At 40.1% G+C, this 27,669-nt stretch overlaps 1 protein-coding gene and 2 long non-coding RNA genes across 7 annotated transcripts in view; 2 read left to right on the forward strand and 1 right to left on the reverse strand.

Moving 5' to 3' along the window:
• Nucleotides 1–2,222, reverse strand: part of LOC144021957 (uncharacterized) — a 97,587-nt gene extending 95,365 nt beyond the window's left edge. The window contains exons 1-2 of the long non-coding RNA XR_013284232.1: nucleotides 2,031–2,222; nucleotides 1,463–1,777 (exon numbers count right to left, since the gene is read on the reverse strand). This is a non-coding gene — a long non-coding RNA (uncharacterized LOC144021957). The remainder of the gene's footprint in view (nucleotides 1–1,462; nucleotides 1,778–2,030) is intronic.
• LOC144021954 (CUB and sushi domain-containing protein 3-like) overlaps nucleotides 1,455–27,669 on the forward strand; it is a 1,200,535-nt gene continuing 1,174,320 nt past the window's right edge. For all 5 annotated transcript variants that reach the window (XM_077526258.1, XM_077526261.1, XM_077526260.1 and 2 more), the window contains exon 1: nucleotides 1,455–2,004. In XM_077526258.1, coding sequence (XP_077382384.1) covers nucleotides 1,836–2,004 — 169 coding nt within the window. In that variant the 5' untranslated portion in view covers nucleotides 1,455–1,835. The remainder of the gene's footprint in view (nucleotides 2,005–27,669) is intronic.
• LOC144023043 (uncharacterized) lies at nucleotides 10,582–11,197 on the forward strand. The gene is made up of 2 exons (XR_013284478.1): nucleotides 10,582–11,027; nucleotides 11,165–11,197. It is a non-coding gene; the product is annotated as an uncharacterized LOC144023043 (long non-coding RNA).

Consider the following 27,669-nt stretch of genomic DNA (forward strand, 5'->3'; position numbering starts at 1 on the left):
CTTCTGTGTTTAAAATCCATGATAATGGTCAGATGAAGGGGAACATAATATACTTGTGAACAGAGTCAATAGGTGGCGGAACTCAATTTACTGTATTGATTAATTTCTTAAATAATTTAAATATTAATTTTATTAATTAAAAATTGTAGAAATTTATTGTAATACTTTTATTAGTGCCTCCATATACATATTATATTTATAGATTTTTTTACATATAATATTTATAATATTTTTATATTTTTCATTGCTGTAATGTACAAAAAAATAATTTTTGTTGTTGTATGAGCTCATTTTTTTTTTAACAATATTGTGACCTTTTATATCGCCAACCTCCCCACAATATCGTCATAATTATCGTATTGTGACCTTCATATTGTGATATTGTATCGTGATGTTTGGATATCGTAACTGGTAACACAGCGGGATGTGTTACCAGTTAGTTAGTTCAGCTAGTTACCAGTAGCTGAATGTGTGTTGTTTGCACATTTATGTTTGGTTTATGTTTTTTTTTCTTCCTGAACTGTAACTTTATGTTGTGTGTAAAATAATGACATGCAGGTCAATTATGCGCTAAATTTGCATTGCACATCTGAGGATTTCTTGTGAAATTAAGAATTTATATGTTTTGATTTTGGGGGTCTGATTAATTGGTCTGACATTACTCTTTTTGTTTTTACTTTACAAAATCATCTCGCGGGTCGGATTAAACCCCTTTGAGGGACCTGATACCGCCAGCGTACTGTACGTTTGACACCCCTGCTGTAGATTCATCACTTAATATTGTTCTGCCAACTGTAACACATGTACTTTTGGTGTCATTGTTGTGATATATTTTTATTTATTTTTTTCCATAAAATATCTGCCTTGGCTCAGAAACGGATGAGAACCACTGATTTAATCAATGATCGCCTCTCGAGGTGTGATCACTCTGCTGCCGCCTGCATCCCCTTGCTTCGCAATCAGGGTCGGGGACTCTCTGGAAGCTAGATGGCAGAAGAGGCCCACCAGCCCGGCCGGGCTTTGGAGCCGATGTCGCCCTACCTTTGCAATGCGAATGTCTCAAACATGATCACCCACACAATCACGACTCCACCATGTAGAAAAGAAACAAGTTTTAAGTTACATTGCGAGGATTTTTTTTTGTTCGGGATGGGACGCACCTGGGGGACTGTCACCTCAGCCCACGACACATACTGCACACCTAATTAACAGTTCCCTTCACAGGGATGAAGACTTGCCTCTTGCTCCTTTAGCCACCCACAGCCACTTTATTTGTTGCGCGCACATCATACTGTATTTCGTTCCCCAACCTCTCTCTCTCTCTCTCTCTCTCTCTCTCTCTCTCTCTCTCTCTCTCTCTCTCTCTCTCTCTCTCTCTCTCTCTCTCTCTCTCTCTCTCTCTCTCTCTCTCTCTCTCTCTCTCTCTCTCTCTCTCTCTCTCTCTTCCCCTCCTCCCGCTTACTTGAGGCAAGCATCACAAGTGCAGATCGATAAAGGCACCATTCAAATCGCCCAACGCCGCACTTGTATGTTGTGTCCGTCCACCGGCAACGTCTGTGGAGCCCGGGATGTGCAGAACCGCGAGTCGTGAAGAGCGCACCACGCAGTCCAGGGACGCTCACACTTGATGCCCCTTTTCAACAGAAATGCTCGAGCACTCGTCCAGGTTGCTTCGGTTCTCTCTTAAATTTGAGTCTCGCTCAGTTCTCCGCCTTCAGCGTACAAATAGCACGGCGGGCGGCGCTGTGTGTCTCTCCTCTTGAGAAGAGGGAATCTCCTGGGAAGGAAAAAAAAAAAAAAAAGGTTATAGGGATTATATCGTTCGAGTTGTGACAATGACGCGGATTTACAGGGAAGAATGCTACAACGGATGTATGGAAGTGCGGAACGTCTCCAGCCAGAGATGCGTTAAATGTGGCCGAGCTGAAACCATCACGATGAGGATTAGGTCGGGAATTGTTTTTTGGAATCTCATGTTTTGCCTAATGTTCACCTGTGTCAAAGGTAAGGCGCGTTGCAGCAACACTCACCATATGTAGTGTGTGAGCGTGTCCAAATGGTTTCAGTTGCACATAAACGCGCATAAAATAGCCAATGTCTGCTATACCCGGATGGACTTTGATGGACGCGTTTCAGTGGTTTGTCGCTCAATGCAGTCTTTGAGCGAGCCTCTGAATAAATATTCTTTGAGCAGCGTCTCCTAATAACCTACGTGAGCTGCTTTGATTAGAGGGCGAACTACTAATTTGTTGAGGCGCAATGACCTGCATTTTCCCTAAAGAGTACGTGTGCTGAAGCGTGTGGGCTTAAGTCGTGCACATTTTTCCTTTTCTAGGTCGAGACTTAGATGTGGATTTTTTTAAAATTATTATTTTTCAACGATTATCACCACTGGCTCCATAAGCAGGTGTCATTTCATGGGGTCTTTTTCTAATGAGTAATTGCCTGGCATAGGACCTGTAATATACAGGTGCAAGGTGGTCTTGTTAGTATTCAGTTGGTTATGTGTCTTGGTCTGTCTCTTTGAAGAGTGACTGACTTGAGAGGCCGTTCTCTAAAATTTGACAAGATATATTTTGTAGCCTATTCACTGTGACGTTAGTGTCACTTTTCTCATTTGAAGACTTCCTGCACATTTTTAATCACATTTATGATATTGAAAAAACTGCTGTTTCAGGACCGTTTCAGTATCTTTATTGTTCGACATTAACTTCTTGCAATGTAGGCCATTTGACAAAACTATTTGGATGTGTGCCCTGCTTAAAATTATAATTTACTATTAAAATGAAAATGCTAACAGGCTAAAAACGCCATTTTATCAATTTTTTTCTCTCTCCAAAAGATGTTTTAGCACAGTGAGTGAGTGGACAATGTTTATCTATTGAGTGAGTGTACGTGTGTGCGAGAGGAAGGGTGCCCACAGATTTCAATTTCCATGCAGATTGTTCGCCCTCTGAATAATTCTCATGTCTGTCTGTTGGGGGTGGATGGAATGTACTGCATGCAGAGTAGAAGCGCCCACCAAGTATGAGCCAAGTCGAGTCTAGCCACAGTGCATTTTTATCACCACCCACAATGTGGCAATGTCAAACCTCGGGGCCACTGCCAATCCTCCTCGTTCTGTTACTTATTAAAGAGTCAACCAGCCAGGAGTTAGGGAGGGAGGGAGTTAGGTAAAGAGTGATGATGAGGATGAGGATGAGGATGAGGATGAGGAGGAAGCTTGAATAGTGATATGGAGCAAGGCGAGAGGAAAAATCAGAACAGCTTTTTTTCTTGGTGCTGGCACTTATGTTGTTTACGCAATTTGAAGTATACTAGGTATGGCTTCCGACATACTTTGCAAGATATTCTGATTTCCTCAGTAAGTGCTTTTGAATGAAATTGTTCTTCTTTTGCATGCATACAATTTATGTATTTACTGTGTGTAATACACTGTTCTCAAAGTTCTACAGTGGATTACTGGTCATTCTTGTTACTCTACCCATTATGAATACAGTAATAGAATTAAGTCAAAATATGTCACTTGGAGCAAAGTTAAATGGATAATTTACTTATTTAGCCATTTTTGGCAGTCAAAACAATATTTTGCCTCGAATAAATTTGATATTTTCATTATTTTTCACGTAAAAATAGTACCTTTAAAAACACATTTTGCAACTTGCTGTTGACTGAAAATGACATCACAGGGGCTCAGGTAACCAATCACAGCTCAGCTTGTGAATGTCACATGACCAAACCTGCTGTGAGCTGTGATTGGTTACCTGGGCCCTTGTGATGTCATTTTCAGTCGACAGCAAGTTGCAAAATGTGTTTTTAAAGCTACTAATTGTACGTAAAAATAATGAAAGTATCAAATTAATTATAGACAAAACATTAACTTTTTATTGCTATAATGGGCTAAATAAGCACTTGGTTGTTTGGCTACATTTCCAGCCCTTTCACTAATGGTTATCCACTTGTGATAAAAACACTAAATTTGATTAACTGAAATACAAATCTCAGGGATTTAAATTTATTTAAAACTAAAAGAGTGACAAAGCATTAAGCCACCAATCTATTGATGGCAATTTAATTCGCCACATAGAAGTGGACAATTATCTTTGAGGCTACTAGCCCTAGTTTGTTTTGCTCAGCGTAATAACGGGCATGTCTTCAGTTTTGTCTAGTTTAGTTGTGTGTTAGTGAATTTGGTAGACTGTGAAATTGGTGACTGAAAGTCACCACATATGAGGTCAAAGTTGTCAAAGTCCATCCATCCATCCATCCATTTTCTTAACCGCTTACTCCTCACATGGGTTGTGGGGGCGCTGGAGCCTATCCCAGTCGGCTTCAGGCAGTTGATGGGGTACACCCTGGACTGGTTGTCTCTGTGTGCCCTGTGATTGGCTGGCAAACAACCACTCTCAAAGCACACCTAGGGACAATTCAGAGCACCCGATTAACCTGCCACGCATGTCTTTGGGACATGGTAATCAGCCAGTCATCCCTCAAGCATCTCCAGCTTGTCCAAAATGCTGCTGCTAGTCTCCTAACTGGTGCCTCTAAGAGGGAGCACATAGCCCCTATCCGGGTCTCTCTTTACTGGCTGCCTGTAAAATTTAGAGTCCATTTTAAAATTGTTGTATCCATACATCCATTTCATTAACCGCTTATTCCTCACAAGGGTCACGGGGGTGTCCCAGCCTATCCCAGCTGGCTTTGGGCAGTAGGCGGGGGACACCCTGAACTGGTTGCCAGCCAATTGAAGGGCACACAGAGACGAACAACCACTCACACTCTCACTCACAAGCATACCTAGGGACAATTCAGAGCGCCCAATCAACCTGTCATGCATGTCCGTAGAATATGGGAGGAGACCGGAGTACCCGGAGAAGACCCACACAGGCACTGGAAAAACATGTAAACTCCACCCAGGAAGACCGAAACCTGGACTCGATCTTGTGTCCTCAGCACTGGGTGGCGAACATGCTATAACCAGTCATCCACCCATGTCTGAATTATTGTAGAATAAATATTCATTGAATGAATTATCATTATTCAGGGTTTCCCTCAGTGTTTCATAAACCTGGTGGGCCACCAGTCTTTTCTTTCACCCCCGCCTGGCTAATCGGATTCAGTGAATAGTAGTCTCCACGTCGGCATGCTTGTCGTTCGCCCCAACCAGACGAATATTTCCCTGGGCCAAATATTTTTCCCAGTCCCCGGACCAACAGGTTTAGTACATTTTCTGGATGAAACTCTGATTAACATCCTTAAAATATTGTACTCGCACCGCCCTGACCACGCAGTACAACTACGAGTGGTGGTGGTCACACGAGGACATACAGGCAAACTCCAAGTGCCCATTCAGAGTGGCTAACTTTACATCATCCGCAAGTTGAAATGTTCTTGCTGTTCTTTTTTTAAATGTACTTTGCTTGCACCAAACTCCCGCATCTCTCTCTGCGTTAAATTTAAAGGGAATGAGGGGAGCTACTTTGATTGGCTGGGCATTTGCTGCGTTCCATCCCACAGCGGCACATAAACACACTTCTACTTGAGCTATTCTAGGAAAACAGCAAAAGTAAGCAATCTCTACCCATGTGCACAGTTAGACTGCACTTAGCGCAAGACTCACACTGGGCATGGAAATAGGGCACTAGTACTTTACTTTCCACAGTACAGAGCACCTCACAGTGTCACTGGTTGTCATGGTGACAACACATAAACCTGCCATTTAACTTAGACAACAGCTCATACAATTCTTATTTCGGGATGCTCCAGTCAGCCTCTCAGGCGATCATTTCTGAGAAATATTTACACCCTCTTAATTGGCCATGACATAACTTTACTGTCTGTAGTCAAGTAGGACGGTGAAGAAAAAGGTTGGCATTTAGGCTCGACTGTCACACAGTGATCTAGAAATGACAAAACCATGCAGTGCTGACTCTCCAATCAGTCAGTTATCCACATTGTACACGTTTCACATTCTACAACATGCTTGCCTTGAAATCAAGCCTTAATGTGATATGAGAGAAGCATCAGATACTGGCTGGTTCTACCAACTTACGTTAACTAGAAAATGTCAAAGAGTGAGTTGTGTAAAATCAGCATTTGATAAGTGAAAATGTGTGGAATGCTCAAGAGTGCCACATCTGTCACGCCTGTGGAAGTGTAGGGAGGATAGCGATTAGACACAAATAGCATCCTAAATATGCTTCCAGGAAATATCTGCAATTGACATTGATTGAGGTTCCAATCCGATGCTGTGCATTTCATGGTCTTTATACAGACTAATTGTTAGGAAGTTGGAAGCAAAAATTTTATTTTTTTATTTTTTTTATTTCTGATTTTTATTTTATTTTATTTTTTAATCATTGCACAAATAAGTAAAGAGCCCTATAGGTAGGAGCTGGTTGCTCAACCATCATTGGGAAGCATCAAAAGGTCTACACCCAAAAAATACGCACACATGCGCACGCACGCACACGCACACCCCCACACAAGTGCTTCATTGTTATGGGATGACCAATAGCTGTGTGATGAAAATCTTATTCAGACTTTGGGCAACAAACCTTTTGCTCGCATTGATGGAGCATTCACAGAGATTGTGTGTTTCATTCTCATAATGCTGTACATGTCAAGGTCATAGGATTAAAAATTGAGAATAATTGTGGCAAAAGGGTCCACATGTGCCAAATAATCAAAATTGAGTTACTGATATATTCAAATTCTGCACTTAATTCCCTTTAAAATGATATATAATACATGGACGTATCTAAAAAACTGACAAAGTTACAGCAGTTTTAATGGTGGAAGGTAGAAATCCCTAGTTTTGAGAAAAAATGCTTTAAAGTTTTGCTTCTTGCATCATTCAAATGTCCACAGCAACCAGTACCTTAGGAAAAAGATATGAACCTGAAATTTTCAGGAACTGTTAAAATATCAATGGAAAGTCAATTCCAATAACAGAATAGGCCATCGTCCGAGATTTGAACCCTTTAAACGTTTTGGAAGTTTGACCTCTCAAGAGATGAAATCAGCCTCAACTTTGAAGATCACACTCTGCATACAATTCATTTGCTGAGGCATCAGCCAAAAGTTTGCTTATTTTATTGTTGCACCTTGTGGTATTTTCTTGCATAAATTAGGTCATATTACCACAGTGGCAAATTTGATTTCATAATTTTGTGTCAATTAAAAGATTATTTGCCATTTGATGTGGCCTGTGAAAAGTGATTTATTGATAACTTATCATGGATGTGATGTCTCAAATGCTTTTGGTCTGATGAAAATATGAAAATGCGATGGTTTAACATTTTTTTGTTTGTTTGTTTTGTCCCACCACCCCACCCCAATTATACACGAGGGACACTAAACTATTGTATTTACAAGTCAATATAGCCTGTGTGCATTTTGGGGCGGGGTGTCTCTTTTGAGAGGACCATTTTTCATCTTCAAGTTAAATATTTCAGAGCTCATTTTTATGTTCATGTCATCCCATTAAAAGAACATGAGTGAAAATGTGTAGTGATATTTGCAACATATGCAGGCATTGATTCATTTTGACCCATCAAAGAAGCGGCGTGTCCGGTGTCATATGAACTAGACAACATCGACAAGCGATCAAAACATTTCATTAGTATTTACGATACATTATTACATTAGTCTACATTACATACAAGGAACCGGCGCATGTCACAATTTTTCATTCCCAACTCTATCTGAGTGAAGGAGCAGAGTGACAGCCTTTCAATCATACTGCTCCACATGGGGCATCGCAGCAGCCGCTGCCCCGCTAGAGTTCGACATGGTTTAGTATGTGAATGTAGTAATTTGAATTAAAAGAAGATATCGATTCATTAAGAAAAAGATCCGGGAGAATATCTCTGTCTGTTCGGATGACAATTCGCCGGTAACTGGACCGATGACAACATAGCTTCTGCTCAAGGTAGGCTGACTGTTCTGTTCACTTTCGTGCTGTTTCGACTTTTTTGGTTGCTATGTCCATCCATCCATCCATTAGTAGATCCTCACAACATTTATATAAACCATTTATGAGTTACATTTGAGGCTAGGAAATTCGGGTTGTTTTTAAACAGTTATGCAAGACGCGACGCTATAGCTAGCAGCTAGGCTAAAAACACTGCCCCTCGTTACGAGGCATACTGAAGAAACACACTCCTCAATGTCAATTATAATTTATTGACAGCGATGAAGGAGGCAACACAACAAACTCAATACCCCAGTGACCCCTAGTGGCCGGAGGAAACCTCTACACATACTGTCTAATAATTGCTTATTTTCATACACTTCTTTTACAATTTTGACTTTTGTGCTTCTTGGAAATGAAAGTAGAGACCTCAAGGAGGCTATTTGTGGAGAAATCTCAAAATGGACAAATAAAGTCCAACTGTCTAATATAGTCCATATCTCTAGATTGATCCTGCTGACATGCCAGAGCGGGTCACAATCGAAAATAATGGTATATATGTATTATTTATTATAATAAAAAATACATGTTTTCAAAATCTTAAACAAAGTAGTTTATTTAATAGAATGGGGCTGAAAGTGTGCATTGTACAACTTTTATGCAGTGTGCTTATTTATAATTCATTAATTTATTGCATGGTAATCAATTATTTACACAGTGACCATTTAGTTCTGACAAATCTAATTTGGAGTATTCATTAAACCTTGTTTTTCGCTGTTTAAATACATGTCAATTTTTTTTTTTTTTTTTTGCTCCAATCTATTATAACCATATTTAGCAAAAAGGCATGGATTGAGTTGTGAGTTTCTCATATATTTTATAAAACTCTTCATGCTCTTGGCCCCTCTTATTGAGCAGATCCTCTTTTACCATGTCACCCCTCACGGACCCTCAGGTCCTCCGGTACTGGCCTTTTTGTAATAAGACCTAATTACAATTAACTCATGCCGCTTTTCCACTACAAACATTTTGCATTTTACACCAACATTGAATCATATTTACAATTTCTTATGGACCACCATGGATGAAATATTGCGATCTTGATTTTATGACCAGCACGCGAAACTCAGGAGCCATGACCATGGGCCGGGAGAGTGACGGGCTCCGGCTCGAGCTCTCATTCAAGTGAATGGGAACACGACCCAGCAAGCGGTGTGTGCACTCCGTATTATTATTATTATTATTATTATTATTATTATTATTTTATTTTTTTATTTTTTACTACAATCAGGAAAAATTCATCCACATATAATTAAGCATTGCTGTAAAACATTCTTATGTTTATTCTATATACTGTATTTTTATGACATGGGTGCAGAGGTGGCAAATCCGGGTTCAGAAAGTAAAACACACTGCCATAGTTTGGCTTTAGCCCCTTGTGATAGCGAGCTCCTAGCTAACTAGCAGGTAAATGTGCATCCGGGGAGCTAGCTAGGGAGCTCTCTAGCTAGCACCTGGGGCTAAAACCAAACTGTACCAGGGTTTTTACTTTCTGAACCTGGATTTGCCACCGATGCTTGGGTGATGGCCGGCGGGTGCTTCTTTCCTTACTCGCGTAAAACAAGGAAATGGGCATGTGCTGAGTAGTTGCTCGCTGTATCGCTGTCGGCCAATCAGATGGCACAGCCCCAGGCGCTGCAGACCCGAGATGGCTCTAAATTAACCTGGCAATAGCCAGATTGATAATTGTGATTAAATGAAGGGAGTTCTCCACAATATCAATCTGGGACTGGTCCACGGTGATTTGCTCAAGAAAGGCGGGATATTCTCCTACAATACCTTGAGCTGATTGGAAGATACGGTCTTGTACATGTCTACCTAACTTTTGTTTTGACCAATCATGGCCACGGATGAAAATGTCGTCTTCATTCTCATCTTAGAGGGAGCACAAACATCTTTACCAGCTAAAAATGCATGCCTCTCGTTGTTCAACACACAGTGAGTAATTCTGTGAGACCAGAATTAATTGCAGTGTCCATTCGTCCATATTAGGTTAGCTTGTTTCTTACAATGTCGGTACTTCCTGGTTTTGTCACCGCTGCATGTCCCGCCCCAAACACAATGTTGCTTTGCGATTGGTCCAAATCACTGCTGAAAGTCAACGGGCTCGGTACAAGATGTGTTCTCGGGAATTTGTGAACTTACAAAGACCGTAAGAATTCAGCTTGCAGAGCGAGGTTAGTCTAAATGGTTATTGTAACCGCTTGGCCCAGAAAAAGTCAAATGGAAACGCGAACATCCGGGTCCGACCAAGGCCGACTCGGTGCCGTTCGGGTCTCGTGGAAAAGCGGTATAAAACCCACGGTGAGGCGTCGTTCCAGGTTTACGACACTCGTCAGTGGAATAGATTGCTGGAGAGCATCAGGGATACAGAGTGCTGATATTTTTAAAGGGAGACTCAAGACCCACTTTTGTAGTCGTTTAATTGATACAACTTCTGTTTTATGCACAATATTTTTCTGTATGTCTTCTTTTATTGCCATTTAACTCACATAACATTTTACTTGTTTATTTTTAGGACACGTGTGCTTAATTCACTGCTATATACTTTTGTTTATTTTTTTTTTAAATATTTGTTACTGTCATTTTACTCTTATTTTATTTTATTACATGTACATTTATTACATTTATTTATTATAGTGTTTCTACATCGTATATCTTTTCTAGCGCTCTTAATTTTTATTTATTTATTTAGATACTGTGGTATTTTTTACTTTGTTTTAAATTTGTTCTTGTGTTTCAGTAGTTCCTCACTTTGTGGGGCTGTCGGTGATGGGAGTCGTGGTGAGCTATGTGTGGGATAAGCAGTATTTTTGCAGTATGGTATAACACCGCCCACTTCATATTGTATGTGTATATTTTTTATTTTTTTTGTTATTACTACATGTTGCCGAATTTATGTTGGACTTATATAGACATCAACACTTTTCGTCAGGAGACAGTTGGGAATCCATGCAGGCGGGCGTAGGCAGCTAAGGGGTCCTCACAGGTCCTAGTCAGTTAATTCCTTCCGTGAGAATGGCGTGGTCATGTCGTGTCTCGTGTGTTGCAGGTAAGCGCTAATTATTTACAAATGGGCTTCATGTAACTTTATTTTTGGTACTTTTTACTCGTCCCTTGTTGTGTAAACTAGTCAGTTAATTCCTTCCGTGAGAATGGCGTGGTCATGTCGTGTCTCGTGTGTTGCAGTGCATGTGCGCGATTAAAGACATCGAAAGTACACTCTCTCTCTCAAGTTTCTTCATCCAGTCCCAAGTGCTATATATGGCTTTTTTTTTTTTTTTATGTGAAGCACTTTGTGTTGCTTTTAAAGTATGAAAGGTGCTATACAAATAAAGATTTGATTGATTTATGGCCTCAATGATATGAAGAACGAGACTATTACCAAACTTAATGTCTCAAATAGCTGCATCAGCAGTTTTGATATGTAGTTAAAGGGATCGTTCGGCTTTTTTAACATGAATCTCAATTTGATCCTCACCTCCCGTGTGTGCGATCAGCACTGACTTACCCCTGACAGCGTTCGGGGACACCAGTTCTGGTCCGGCGTTGGACGAGAGGAAAATAGTCCAGCAAGCTGGCTGGGGTCTCGGAAAAAAAGCGTTTTTCTTCTAAAAACAATTTGTTTTCAAAAGCGTGATACATTTCCATCACAATACTCTTTCCTGAATAAAGTCAGACGCCATTACCGCCAGCCACTAGTTTTCTGTTCGTTCGTATCACTGCGCGGCGCCCTGTAGAGCGCTAACCGACGCACTGCAGCCAGCTAGCTGATACTTCCGCCTGAAGTTGTTTGCCTTTTCGGCGGAAGTATCATCTAGCTGGCTGCAGTGCGTCGGTAACTTTTTGCAACCTCAATTCCAAAGGAACTCTACTCCTGTGTCCTGGACATGCCGCCGTGGGGGGTGGGGAGGACAAGAACATCCCCCACAAACAGCCACACATGTTCTGACTGACACGCGTACACGCACACACACACGGCAGAAAAGTAAAAGCCTTCTCAGAAACTTGACTTGTCTTATTTTGCAACAGAACAATGAATTATGAGATGTTATGTTCGTCATTTGAAACGTTGACTCCATGAAATGTCATGAAAATGTCCATTGCAGTGGCAGATTCTCCACTAAACTTTCATGTGTATGCATGTTTGAACAGTGTAAGCTAGGTAACATTTCATTTGAGTTATTCAATTGTACGTGTTGCATTGATTGAATTTCTGACCTTAGAATCTCGGTAAACATGGGATCCAGATTCAATCTGATTAGTCTTTACCAAAACTCTCTCTCAGTTGGTAACTTTCCACCCTCCGAGTCCGGACCCCCTGGTGTGGAGGCCGCCGCCCTCCCAATTTAAAAGCACGCTCCCTGCTTGCTTCTCTCTTTTTTGGCTCTCTTTTCGCTGCTCTTTTGGCTCCGCTCCTCCGCTCCTCTGCTGCTCTGCTCTTTTGGGCCCCTGGCCCTTCTGTTCCTGCTCTCCCCAGCTGCTGCCCCCCCCCACTCTCCATCGGGCGCGGCTGCCAGATAAAGGGCTACCCCAGTTAGCTTAACCTCCAGCACACGGCAACGCACGGAAGCCATCGCATGTAGCGACAGGCGTGGCGAAACACGCTGCTTTTGGTCCCTGCAAAGGCTCAAACCGATGGTGCTTTTCCAGGCACCCTGAGGCCTCAACCAAGAGGGCCTCTTCCCAGCCAGCAGGTTGACCCCGTGACGCTCAGTTGGCCAGCCGGACGATCTGTCTCTCCCTCTCCTGAACTGAACCTTCTCCATTCTATCTTCAAACGGGCTTGGCGAGTCTCCATCCAGGGTCCTGCTTCTCAGACCAACCCCATCTGTAAGTGCAACCTTGCAGGCATTAGCCAGATTGTCCAAATTGGTGCAAACTAGGTTGATTGTGGGTCCCATGTTGGTTTGATTTAAGAAATCCATCACCTTGGTTAAGACCGTTTCTCTTTTCTTGTTTTCTTCTCCTTTGATTATTTTTATTATTTTCGTTCTTGTTTTATTTCCTATCACAGTAGTTAGTTTTGCTTCTTTAAGTTCTAAGTAGATTTTCCCACCTAGGTTAGAGAATAAACGTGCACAAAACTCAAAACCTGTTTTTACTGTGTGTGTGTTTCATCAATTTATAGTGACCTCTAAACTGAACAAAGAACTCACAAAATTGTAGTAAGGGCACAACCTTCATTTTAATGACTGATTCAACGAGGTTCTCATCTGTTATCCTGATAAAAAAGCGATGTGGTGCTCCGCAGGCAAGCTCAACTTAATTTTAAACATTAAGTTTGAGTCTCCTTCAATTAATGAGCCAATTGATTATTAATTTAATAATTAACAATTAGTGATTTAATAATTAATTGGACCGATTTCCCTTACAACACAAACACATTGGAAAAAAATGGCTGCAGAGGAAAGACTGAGCACAGAGCAAACTGAAGAAACGCCATCTCGCGAGGTCACTGTGGTATAAAAGCAACATTAAAATAATAAAATAGAATAAAACCAAATACTAAAAAGTGCATCAAAGTAAGTAAATGAAAACTACTCTAACCACCTTCTCTCCACAGAATAGACCAACTCATTAATACGTTTTTAACTGATTAAAATGTGAACATGTAACAAATATATATATATTTTTTAAATGCAATCATTCCTTGATTTTAAGTTGAACTAACCAAATGAATTAAGATGGCAGCCACTCTGCATGCAGCTCAAAAGTCTGTTATGGGTATAAATGAGCTCATGGAGAAAAATGGAAGAAAGAATAATCTAGCACAAATCATAATTATTAAATCTTGCAAAAATAAATCACTAGATAAAATCCCCGTTTTTGTGCACACAAAACATTCCTCAAACACTCCAGCGAAAGAGGAAGTTAATGCTGTAATTCCCAGCATGCCATGCGACATAATGCAAATAGCAAGAAGTATGATTACATTTTTGTTTGTCAATGTTAGATGTCACTTTTTCTTGCAGTAGTAAGAAACTTGTTTTGCATTCATCCCTTTTATTAATTCAATATTTGATGGAGATTTTTTCTTTTTCTTTTAGAGAGAGCTCAGAATTGTTCATTTGGTAGTCTTACTGATTCAACGTCTTATCATCATTCCTCTCTCACTCTCTCTCTCTCTCTCTTTTTTTTATGTTTGTGTGCGCGTATGTGCTCTTATGTGTGTGTGCGTGCGTGCATGTGCGCGTGCGTGTAAATACGTGTAAATTTATACTCATTAATTCACCTAAAACCTAATAAAAATCCCATTACCCTTCACCTTAACCGGGTACTTCAGAGTCTCGCCAGAGTTGTGAAGTTCAGAAGGTCAGGAGACCAGAGAAAAGGTCAGAAAAGATAAAAAAGAAAAGAAAGATAAATCAAAGTAAAATCCAGCACCAACCAAACACTTCCTGCCTTTCACATGGTTGCAAAATCGGAGTCTTATGCCAACCCCAGAAACCTCTAAATTCCAACAAATTAAAGAGATCTCAAGAGACCAGAGGAAAAACTAAAGAGTGGAAGGAGGGAAGGATAGATGAGGCAGAGTGAGATCCACAGAAACCAGCACATCCAGTCCATCAAAGTGAAATCCAGCACCAACCAAACACCTCCTGCCATCCGCATGGTTACAAAACCAGAGTCTTACGCCAACTCCAGAAACCTCTAAATTCCAACAAATTAAGGAGATCTCAAGAGACCAGAGGAAAAACTAAAGAGAGGAAGGTTTTTGTTTTTTTTCTAGCACCATAACTAATAATTGTATTTACAATCAGTTCTCTGCGATTGGCTGGCAACCAGTCCAGGGTGTCCCCCGCCTACTGCGCAATGCCAGCTGAGATAGGCTCCAGCACCCCCCGCGGCCCTTGTGAGGAATAAGCGGTCAAGAAAATGGATGGATGGACAATCATTTCTTTAAATTAAGGCTAGCTAGCTACATCTCTATGTGGAGCTTGTCTTCACGTACAATGCTTCTGAGCTCAAATCAGCTAATGATGTTGTACATCATCTGCCATCCAAACGGCAACCTTTGAATCAGTATGATTCTGTTTAATGGGAAGTTTATTGGAACAATCTGAATAAAGCGGTATTGTTTCAGCCAAGGCGGCACGGTAGTCGAGTGGTTAGCACGTCCGCTTCCCAGTTCTGAGGTCTCCGGTTCGAGTCCAGGCTCGGACCTTCCTGGGTGGAGTTTGCATGTTCTCCCCGTGCCCGCGTGGGTCTTCTCCGGGTACTCCGGTCTCCTCCCACATTCCAAAAGACATGCATGGCAGGTTAATTGGGCGCTCCGAATTGTCCCTAGGTGTGCATGTGAGTGTGGATGGTCGTTCGTCTCTGTGTGCCCTGCGATTGGTTGGCAACCAGTCCAGGGTGTCCCCCGCCTACTGCCCAGAGCCAGCTGAGATAGGCGCCAGCAGCCCCCGCGACCCTTGTGAGGAATAAGCGGTCAAGAAAATGGATGGATGGATGTTTCAGCCAAGCCAGGCTCGGACCTTCCTGGGTGGAGTTTGCATGTTCTCCCCGTGCCCGCGTGGGTCTTCTCCGGGTACTCCGGTCTCCTCCCACATTCCAAAGACATGCATGGCAGGTTAATTGGGCGCTCCGAATTGTCCCTAGGTGTGCGTGTGAGTGTGGATGGTTGTTCGTCTCTGTGTGCCCTGCGATTGGTTGGCAACCAGTCCAGGGTGTCCCCCGCCTACTGCCCAGAGCCAGCTGAGATAGGCGCCAGCAGCCCCTGCGACCCTTGTGAGGAATAAGCGGTCAAGAAAATGGATGGATGGATGTTTCAGCCAAATGAAACAAAAGATGGGTTATTGCTCTGAGGCCCTTCTCCCTGTTTGGGAAAAATTGAAATGCTGATATTATTTGTTTGAAACATTGGAGGAGAGAGGCTGGAATAACATTGGATGTGATGTTGGCACACCGTTTTGTGCGTATTAAAGTGCAACTTACGCAGTAGCGGTCTGGCATCAGTTGCATGCATGGTGCAACGTGGCACAATAGCACTTTCGAGGGCATTTTTGTCTTTCCACAAAATGAATGTATCATCTTGGGTAGCTACAATCCAAGCAGCAGAGATTGTTATTATTCTTGGCCAAGTGTACCTGCTATTTCCTTGTAACAATGGATTGCATATTTGTGCACATGCCAGCTGAGCTAAGCATGCCGGTGTATTTGATTGCCGCTTTTTTCATCTCAGTGCTTGGCAATTTAAAACCACTAAATGGAATATTACAAAGCCAGTTTATACATTTTAGCGGCACGTCACTCAGGAGGCAATAGCAATTCTTTAAAGAGCATAATTTCAGGTTCAGTAGAAATTCTTTAAAGAGCATCATGTCAGGTTCAGTTGTTTGGAGTTTCTTTTTCATCAAGAATGCAGACACACATAATGCATGACCGTGGTTATGCACATTTTATTTGTTTGAATAGTGAAGGTGCAGCAGAGCTACACAAATAAACTCAATATAAGGTCTCTGTCTCAGCCCGTGGTTGCGTTCATTGCTGGTTGTGCTGATGAGAGAATTATTTCTCATCCCTCCACGTTTGATCTGCAGCACAAAATGCAGCTTGTCATTGATCTGGAAGATGTGATTGGATTTCAGCAAACAAAATAATTTCTAAATAGAACGCTCTGCTCTGCCTTGGGGCTTCAAAGGGAAACCTGACCTATGGAGTATTCTTTCACTGTTGACAATACTCCACTTCATGGACATGAGCCCCTGCACTCTTTCATCGCCGGGAATCATAAATTAGATACAATGATGTATACAATCACCACCCCCGCCCCCAGCCAACTAATATGTTGGTTCTTTATACCGAGTAGCCCACTTAAAAACAAAAAAAAAAAAAAAAAACATTACAACGAAACCAGTTCTCACTGAAATTATCTAAAAATGTTCTGAGATGCATAAAAAATGTTTAATGTTAAAAAAAAAAAAAAAAAAAGTTGTTTTTTTTTAGGGTGCAGAATGACATTCTTCGGCAATCAAAACAAATCAAATTTGAGAATGTGCAGCATGCATTTTCTCTCATAAATTTAATTTAAAACAAATAAACCATTTAAAAAACAAACAAACAAACAAACAAACACCAACTGCAAGCAGATTTGGACATGGCAGAAAAAAATCAGAGAAAGGCAGAAAATAAAACTGTTGTAATCAATGAATATTTGTGAGGTGTTATGAAATTAGTTATAAGATCTATACAGTATCTGTCTTAATAAGCTGTTACTTATTAACTTATTATTAACCCCCAAACACAGGGTTCCCGCGGGGTCTAAAAAAAAAAAAAGTCTAAAATTCAGCAAGCTAAATTTTAGGCCTAAAATGTCTTAAAAAACAGCCATATTGTCATCCTAGGTAACTGGCGGCGCAAATCGACTTCCTGCTCGGAGACCACGGCTGTGCATGTGGTGCCTGGGACGAGAGGCGGAAAACAACAATAACTTAAAAAAACAAAAAACAAAACAAAAAAACAAAACAAAACTGTGTTCGCTAAGCGCATGGCTGTTGTGTTTTGGCGAGTTTACGGCCGACACCGGTGCAAATTGGCAATAATTAATTGCCACGGTGATGAACTTACTCTCCCCCCGGCTTTGTTTCGTATTTCTGAATTAAATTGAACTTCCTGAATCCTTCATAAAATGCAGAGGAATCGCCACTCTGTGGCGTCCCAGCCATAGCGACAGCTGGACTTGGTGTGAAACTCCAGCAGACACAGATGTGTATTGCGCACAAGTCGGAAGGCAAACGCACGAGCGGAGCTACGCCGTAACGCCTCCACGCGAGCCTCTCGCAGAAGCATACTGTAGCCTTAACACTACCGGGACAAAAACAAACAGGCAGGGTGGTGAACGACGAACTTGTATTTATTCACTTTTTTGTTTTTGTTACATTTGCTGAAATGTGTACCAAAACAACAGAAAACATCACTATTGATATTAGCCAAAGCATCATTAGCACAGTGGTGCCCAGATAATTGTGATGCTGAAACTTTTTTTTTCTGAGAGGATAGGGCTGCTCGATTATGGAAAAAATAATAATCACGATTATTGTGGTAATAATTGAAATCCCGATTATTCAAAACGATTATTTATGTTTTTGTTCAAAGCACAAAAAGAGATTTTAAACATTTGAAAATAAACAAATAAAAAAAATATGTAAGCTCATTTTGGACCAAACAGACTTCAGAATAAATTATTATTTATGTTAGCAAAAATTTGAAGTTGGAGTGCAGCGTGTGCAATATGACTTGTGGGGTGCAATCTATTTTTGATAGGGGTGGCTGGTGAAATAACTTGTGTGGGCCTGCCTCAAAACAACTCAAAATTAATATTATTAGGGTTGCAGCTATCAAATATTTTGGAATTCGGATATCCTACTGCAAATTCTAGCGAATAATTGGGTATTTGGATAGAAATAAAAACATACCTATATAGTATATAGCCTACCTCCTTGGTTAAACAAGTATAAATACAGAAGACAAAAACGCGGTTCACTTTTCATGGCTTTGCTGTTTTGCAGATTGTTTGCGTGCGTGCGTGTGTGCGTGCAAATATGTATACATTTATACTTATTAATTTACCTAAAACCTTATAAAAATCCTATTTCCCTTCACCTTAACCAGGTACTTCAGAGTCTCGCCAGAGTCGTGAGGTTCAAATGGTCAGGAGACCAGAGAAAAGGTCAGAAAAGATAAAAAGAAAAGAAAGATCAATCAAAGTGAAATCCAGCACCGACCAAACACTTCCTACCTTCCCCATGGTTACAAAAACAAGGTCTTACGCCAACCCCAGAAGCCTCTAAATTCCAACAAATTAACGAGATCTCAATAGACCAAAGGAAAAACTAAAGAGAGGAAGGAGGGAAGGATCGATGAGGCAGAGTGAGATCCATAGAAACCAGTACATCCAGTCCATCAAAGTGAAATCCAGCACCAGCCAAACACCTCCTGCGTGGTTATAAAACCAGAGTCTTATGCCAACCCCAGAAACCTCAAACTTACAATAAATTGAGGAGATCTCAAGTGACCAGAGGAAAAACTAAAGAGAGGAAGGAGGGAAGGATAGATAAAGCAAAGTGAGATCCACAGACACCAGCACCCACTGATTCAACGAGCTGCGGGAGGGAGAGGCGAATTCTGTTTGAGGTTCAGTAGATGCTGGTGCGATGGATCCGGGATGTATAAGGACCGCCACCAAAGAAAGAAGCTGTCAACCGCGGCCCAGCAAAGCGAGCACCGCGCCCCCGGAATCCCCCAGGCCGCGGCAGCACCAAGGCCACCCCCACGCCACCCGAGCGGACACCGGTCGGCGAGCCAACCCAGACGCCCGGAACACCCCCGCCCCAGCCGCAGAACGAGGCCCGGCGGGCCCCCACAGCGCCCCACCGGTCCCCAGCCCCCCCCCCCCCCCCCGACCCCACCCAAACCCGTGACCCGCCACGACCCAGGCCCCGCCACCCCCCGGCCCCCAAACCCCCGAACACACCCCGACCCCCAACACCCAACACACCTCCACCCCCCCCCCCCCCCCACCCCAACCACCACCCCCAACCCCGCCAACACCGCCCCCCAACCTCCCCCCCCCAGAACCCTATGTACCTAGACCACATTTGTTTAAATCTTGATACTTGAGTTTTATTTAAGGCAGAGATTTTTTCGATTGAGATATAATTTATTAGTGGGTTTAACCAGTAGTCGATATTTAGAGATTGTTTATTTTTCCAATTGACAAGGATTATTTTTTTAGCAATAGTAAGGGCTATAAGTATAGATTGAGATTGTTTACATGGTAGCTCAGTTATTGTTAAGTCACCTAGTAAACACAATCTTGGAGATAAAGGAAGCCTACAATTTAATATATCAGAGAGCTTTTCTAAGACTTTAGTCCAGAAATACAGCACTGGAGTACATGACCATAGAGCATGAAGATAAGTATCGGCAGTATTTTGTGAGCACTGGAGACAAATGTCGGAGTCAGAGAGTCCCATTTTTTTCATCATATATTGTGTAATATATGTTCTATGAAGTATCTTATATTGGATAAGTTGCAAATTTGTACGTTTTGTCATTTTAAATACATTTTCACAGATTTGGGTCCAAAAGTCTGGTTCCCGAACTATACACAAGTCTTTTTCCCATTTTAAAGTCGGTAAATACGTTTTGTCTGTGTATAAAAATAACTTATATATTTTTGATATTTTTTTGTTGTTATTGGAGAAAACTTTATCATATCTTTAGCTAAGACAGGCAGTTGGAGCGTATCCTGAAGTGTTGGGATTTGTTTCTTAACCATATTTTTAACTTGCAGATAATGTAAGAAATTTCCGTTTTTTTATTTCATATTTTTGGACCAAGTTTGTATACGATATAAACTTATTATCTGACAAAAGATGATGAAGGTGTGTAATTCCTTTCTGCTCCCATAAGCTTAAATGGAACAACTGATTATTGAGTTGAAGGTCGGGGTTATGCCAAATGGGAGAAAGCCCACAGGGCGCCAATTGGGAGTTTGTCATTTCTAATGCCTTCCACCAGGCAGTCAGGGTGGCGGCTATCATTGGGTTTTTAAAACAATTATGTCGTTTTATCGATTTTGTAATAAAGAGTAAATCTAAGAGTCTCAGGTTATTACAATCCTTCTGCTCCAATTCCAACAGTTAGTATCTCTGTTGGGTTGTGTCCATAGCACAAGATATTGTAGTTGATTAGCTATATAGTAGTACATAAAGTTTGGTGCATCTAAACCTCCTTTAGATTTACTTTCCTGAAGAGTAGATAGACTAATTTTTGCTTCTTTTTTTTTATTCCAATATAATTTTGTGATAGCAGAGTCCAGCGATTGGAACCAGTTAGACGTAGGTTTAAATGGAATCATTGAAAATAAATAATTTATCTTTGGTAAAACTTTCATTTTTATAGTAGCTATCTGCCCTATTAAAGAGATCGGAAGATTATTCCAGCGCTCCAGGTCACTACGGATGCTATCCAATAATGGTAAAAAATTTAAAGAAGTTAATTCAGTTTACTTAGGTGAAATTTTAACACCTAAGTATTTTAAATTACCTGTAGGAAAGGAGTAGTGTGGATCCTGACTTGTAGGGTTCCATGAATTTTCTGTAATAGGTAATAATGTTGATTTTGACCAGTTAATAGAGTAATCTGATAAGTGAGAGAATTTAGTTATTAAGTTAAATGCTTCCCCTAACGAGATAGCAGGTTCTTCTAAATAGAGTAATATATCATCGGCATATAGATTAATTTTATGTTCTATTGTCCCGGAGTGGATTCCTTGGATCCGTCTATCCTGACGTACAGCTAATGCAAGCGGCTCAATAAATATAGCAAATAATAAGGAGACATTGGGCACCCTTGTCTTGTACCTCTTTGTAGAGTAAAACTCTGTGATGTAATCCCATTAGTAGTAACTGTAGCTTTAGGAGAATCATATAATATTGAGACCCATTGAATGAATGACTCCCCGAAGCCGAATTTATTTAAGACAGCAAAGAGGAAGGACCAGTTAACTTTATCGAAGGCTTTTTCTGCATCCAGCGAAATAACAACTGCCTTTTTATCATACCTCTGTGACATACTAATCAAGTTAAAGAGCCTCCTAATATTATTAGCAGAATGACGACCTTTAATAAAACCTGTTTGATCGCTATGAATAATTGTCGAGATTACTGTCTCTAGTCTAGATACCAAGGCCTTAGCGATAATTTTAATATCGGTATTAATTAGTGATATTGTCGGTAACTTGATGGGAGGGTGGGGTCTTTTTCTGGCTTTAATAAAAGTTTAATTGCTGCTATATTCATATGTTGATGTATATCACCCTTAGTTTTAATTTCAGTTACTACTTTTAGAAATAATGGAGCAAACATTGACCAGAAATGTTTAAAAAATATAGCCGGATAACCGTCTGGACCAGGTGCTCTGCCATTAGGCATACTATCTAAAGCACTATACAACTCATCTATAGTAAGCGGGGCATCTAGAGTATCTTTATGTTCAGTAGATAACTGAGGTATATTTAAGCTATTAAGGAATACCTCAATATATTCAGGGTTAGGTCTATTAATTTCTGAGTATAGATTTCGATAATAGTTATAGAAAATATGGTTAATTTCTTCTGGTGATTGTGTGCATTCACCATTTATATCTTTAATAGCCGTTATAAGAGATTTTTCCCGATTCCGTTGAAGTTGATTTGCCAGAAATTTACCTGATTTATTATTATGTTCAAAATTATTATATCTCAACTGTTGTATTATAAACTCTGTCTTTTTAGATAACATGTTATCTAACTGTATTTTTATATTTTGTAATTCCGTCCATATTTGATTATTTGGGTTTATTGCATATTCATCCGTTAGTTGTTTAATTTTATCTTCCAAGTGTTTTTCTAATTTTTGATCCTGTTTCTTTTTGTAAGTTGAATATGATGTAATTTTCCCTCTAATTACCGCTTTCCCTGCTTCCCAGAGAAGAGATGGAGATATATTTGGAGAGTCATTTATTTCCAAAAAATGTGCCCATTCCCTTCTTATAATTTTATCAAACTCTACGTCTTTCAGTAGTGAGATGTTAAAACGCCATATCGGTAGTGGTTTAAAGGTATAATCAATTTGTAGAGTGAGGGAGACTGGTGCATGATCACTTATAATTATAGAATGTATTTTTATAGCAGTTTTATCAATAATAGAATTATTTGTAAGGAAAAAATCAATTCTTGAGAATGATGGGTGAACCGCAGAGAAGAAAGTAAATTCCTTCTTAGTTGGGTTTTGAAGTCTCCAGCCGTCGCTGTCGCCAAAATCCTCCATATATTCATCTATTACTTTAGCGGATCGTAATCACCTTGTATATATCGTATTATTAGAACGATCTATTAATGGGTTTAAGACCGTGTTAAAATCACCTCCAATAATAATAGTAGAATTTGTTGCTAAATCGAGTAACCGAGAGAAAAATTAGTGGGAAAAATACGGATCATCATTATTTGGGGCATATAAATTACCAATTGTATATACTTTATTAAATATAGTTACCTGAATAATAATATATCGGCCCTCTAAATCTGTTACTATATTATTTAGAGTAAAGAATAAATTCTTATGTATAAGTATAGAGACACCTCTTTGTCTTCTATTATAGGAGGCAGAGTAAACTTGACTAAAATTTCTATCGATAAATAATTTTTCTTCTGATTTTTGTAGGTGGGTTTCTTGTAGGAGACAAATATCTGCCTTAAATTTTGAGAGATGGTCTAAAATTTTTATTCTTTTTGCCTGGGAGCGAGCGCCACACACATTCCAGGAGACCAGAACTAATTTCTGCATACAAGCAATGTAGATTCAGTCCTATGTATACATCTGTATGAGCTGCTTATTAATATTAACATATTATAGGATGGCAAAAGAGTAATTGGGCAATTTATATTATTTATATAAAGAGAGAGATAACAAGTAGATAAGTATAATAGTGAAAAAACGAGGGGGGAAGTGAGTGTGAAGGAAATCTGTGGGGGATTCAACATAACAATACACCAGTAAATAGTGCCCTAAGCGAGATTATTATTTTATTATTATTATTATTTTTTTAAGAATATATTTTTATATATAGTTATATATTATTATTATTTTTGTATAGCCTATACATAATATAAATTCATATTCTCAGTTTCATAACCCATTATCTATACATATACATACATATACATACATATATACATTATATATACATATACATACATACACATATACATACACATACATATACATACGTCAAATAATCATACAATACTCGGCTCTACCAATATCTGTTAGAACAGCCAAGGGATGGAGGTTGGGTTTCGGAATAGCTGGCCGTCGATATATAATTTATCAACGACCATCGAAGTCCGTTTACCCTCCTGTCTATTCTGTTTCATTATAGGAAACAGTGCTTTTCGCCGCTCGTTTATCTCTCTTGGGAATTGATCATTCATCCCGAAAGATGTCCCTTTAAGCTCCCGTCCTTTACTTTTTACCAGTTCTTTATGTTTGAAATGTTCGAACTTAGCAATAATAGGGCGAGGCTTATTGCCCTTAAAAGCTCCGAGCCGGTGTACACGGTGAAGAGAGATATTATTTACCGTCTCTTGAGGCATCTTTAGCGATAATGTCGTAAAAAAAATTTATCTCGCTCTCTGGATTATCTGGGGTATTTTCGGATATACCTGAAAATCTTAGATTTTCCCGCATACTACGGGATTGAACATCTAAGACCGTTTCCTTTAGCATTTTATTCTCCTTTTTAATCGTCTCCAACTCGGCTGTAACAGTTACGAGTGAGGAGCGTAGCTCGGAATTATCTCGTTGAAGGTTACCTGTTGGCTAACGAATTCCAAACTTGCCTTTAATTCTTTGACGTCCTCGCGGATGAGACAGAGGACGTCAAGTTTTTTATTTATGGAATCCAGCATACTCACCGATAGGTCGGCGGTTACTAAATCATCCGTATCTGTTGACGAGTCATTTTTCCTTTTTTTAGAAGGATTATCACGATTAGCCAGATCATCCATCGCGCAGCTATAAAAATAATCGTCAATAAAACGTTCGAGGTCCTCCACACTGGATAATATTTCAGATCTTTCTTAGAAAAAAAGAAATCGAAATTATCTAGTCGTTAAATTCGAGTATAATTAGAAATATAGAGCTAATTCTATCTTAGCAGCAGGGCGCCGCCATATTAGATTGTCCCAATCTCGCTACCGGTCTCGCGATAGTCACAGCATCTCGCGATGTCCGATGAGAAAAACCTACGACTACGACTATTTCAGCGGCTATCCGAGGCAGAAATGGCGTTTCAGCTCTACTATTAATAATCGATTATGCCTATTTTGTAATCGTGGAGGGTAATAATCGAAATCGTAATTGAATTTCGATTAATTGCACAGCCCTATGAGAGGACTTTTACCATAATGTAAGTAGGCTGCGATAAGTGAAGCAAAGCAAAGCCCCTATCTCCAGTGTGTGCAAATGTCAATGAAGCGGCCGCGTTCAGAGATGTGAACACACTGTACAGCTCTGGCAATGAAATGCTAGCGAGTAAAGTTAATCGAAACATTTGTTTTTTCATTTCCTTTATTTAACCAGGCAAGAAACTCATTGAAAGTAACAATCGCTAGTCCAAGAGTGATCTGATCACAGGCTTACAAAGCCCCTTGAGCGAGGGAAAGTTGACTTGACGTTCGATGTTTGATATTCACTCCTACCGTCTATATTAGGGAGCGTCTTCAAACTTCATTCTCCAGGGTGACGTGTCATTAAATCGCCATAAAGATTATATATTTTTCTTTTATTTTGATTGCTGTAGTAGCTGGCAGTTATAAGGAACTACCTGCTACAGCGCCAATATTTATCATATCTCATATTTATTTTGGGCATTTTGGGGACATTTAAAGGACAAAATGACCATAAATGTCCAAAAATATTCACACCTTTTTTTTAGGGGTCTTCGGTCGGTCGTGAAGTTGGTCTAAAATGTTTCTCATAATGGTCTAAAAAGGTCTAAAAAAGGTCTAAAATTGATTCCTGATTCCTGCAAGAACCCTGCAACCAAAAATATAACAAAACAATTATTTATGTAAGGCCAATTGAATTTCATCTGTCTTGTACATGTAGTTCTCACTTCTCTAATCATATATTCTCTCTTATGTGGTTGAGGCAGTTGTAGTCTATTGAAATGTCACTGTGCAGCATGGTCATCACTACCAAGTGGTGGCATGGATCAGTGGTAGTTGTGCTTGTCTCCCAATGCAGTTTGTGGTTTCGAACTCCAGCCCTTGCGACTGCGTCCCAAGTGTCTTTGACCAAAATAAAGAACTTCCACATCTTGATTTTATGTCATCAGTAGGTGAAGAATTCAAGTAGCTTTGAAGAAAATGAGCAAGTGACTAAATGCAGTAGTTTTAACATAGTAAAAATTATGTTGGTTGAACTTGTAGAAGACAAAATGTTAGGGTTACCTGTTTGACATCTATTAAACATGACACAAAAAGGAGAGAAGACACTCAGTTCAGGGCTCGCGAGGAGAGAGGAGAGGAACTGACTGACACAAATTACTCCTGCACTCTCTATTTATTTGGTTTTTTAAGCCCTTTCTACGCCCCAAGTTACATGGGTGTTCCAACCCAAAAAATGCAAATGCAAGGCATAGTTAGAGCACAGTGTACTTGTTTGTTCACGTGTTGTGCATGTGAGTGGAACATTGCAAAGTATATGTGTGGTCAAGTTTGCAATCATTTCTTAACAGAAAACAGGTGACCTCAGCAGACTGGCTCGAACCATTCTGCTGCGTTAGATGTTGTGGTTCTTCAGCTTTTTGAGTTAACTTCAGGCTATGTAAATGTGAGTGGGAACAGAGCAAAGCATTCTTCATTGCAAGTAGAAGGAATTTTTCTTTCTTTCAAGCAAAGCAGTCCTTCATGGCAGCAAATATATGATTAGGTAACATATCCATATATGTTACCTAGTTATTACCTAGGCTATGTGGATGTGAGTGCAAAGCAAAGCATTCTTCATTGCAGCAAATGTATGATAACTTATTATTAGGGCCCGAGCAGCGACCACTGCGAGGTCCCTATTGTTTTTGTAAAAAAAATTATTATTATTATTATTATTATAATTATTATTATAATTATTATTATTATTATTATTATTATTATTATTAGGGCCCGAGCAGCGACCGCTGAACTCACCAAACTCACCAAACTTTGCACACTCCTCAGGCCCGGCGAAAAATTTGATATTATGAAGTCGTCATAACAACGCGACTCTATAGCGCCCCCTAGCGTAGCCATTTCCTAAAATGTACAGGAAGTGAGCTATGAATTTTTTAATGTCAAATTTTGGCCTATTTTGGCACATTCACTGTGGTCATGCTTTTTACCCCTTTGCAAACATTTTTCATCCAATTGACTTCAAACTTGGCATTTATTATCTCAAGACCTGAGAGAACAACTGGGCAAAAAATCTTGCCTTTTCGAAATACTATATGACGGGGGCGGGGCATCAAATATTGCCTTTAAAATTTCATTTGTCCAGAAAGAGCAAATGCTTAATAACTCCCATGTTCAAGCTCCAAAAAATCTCAAACTTCTCAGGCAACGTAATAGTCACGGCCTGAAAACATCTATATAATAAAATTCAGTTATACATATAGCGCCACCTAGTGGTAACAATAAATGTCATACTTTACGTTTTTAGCTACTGTGCTGAGCTCATTGAAGGGATCCAGTTGAAAATTGGTCAGAAAAGCCTTAAGATGTTGATCATGCCCCACACCGAATATTGTAACTTTTCGCCAAAGGGCGTGGCCGCTACGGTGACGCAAAGTCTGAAGATTTTTCGTGACAATAAAAGCTGCATTAACTTGACCGAGATGATCCTATCTTCTCAAAATTTCACACATTTGATGAGTCCAGCCCTAAAGACATCTACGAACTTATATTTCATCTTACTGATAACGCCACCTAGTGGCATTTTTTTTCCTTACGAATTTTCTTCTACGTTTTTCTCCAAACACGTTAACTGGACCTACCTCAGATTTATTCAAATGAGGGTTTCGGCCTTCATGATGTCCCAACACGAAGTTTGTGAGTTTTCGCGAATTGCTGTGGGCGTGGCTAAGCGCTGTTCGCCAAGAAAACAACGCCG

Source organism: Festucalex cinctus, chromosome 7, assembly GCF_051991245.1.
Source record: "Festucalex cinctus isolate MCC-2025b chromosome 7, RoL_Fcin_1.0, whole genome shotgun sequence".
NCBI lineage: Eukaryota > Metazoa > Chordata > Actinopteri > Syngnathiformes > Syngnathidae > Festucalex > Festucalex cinctus.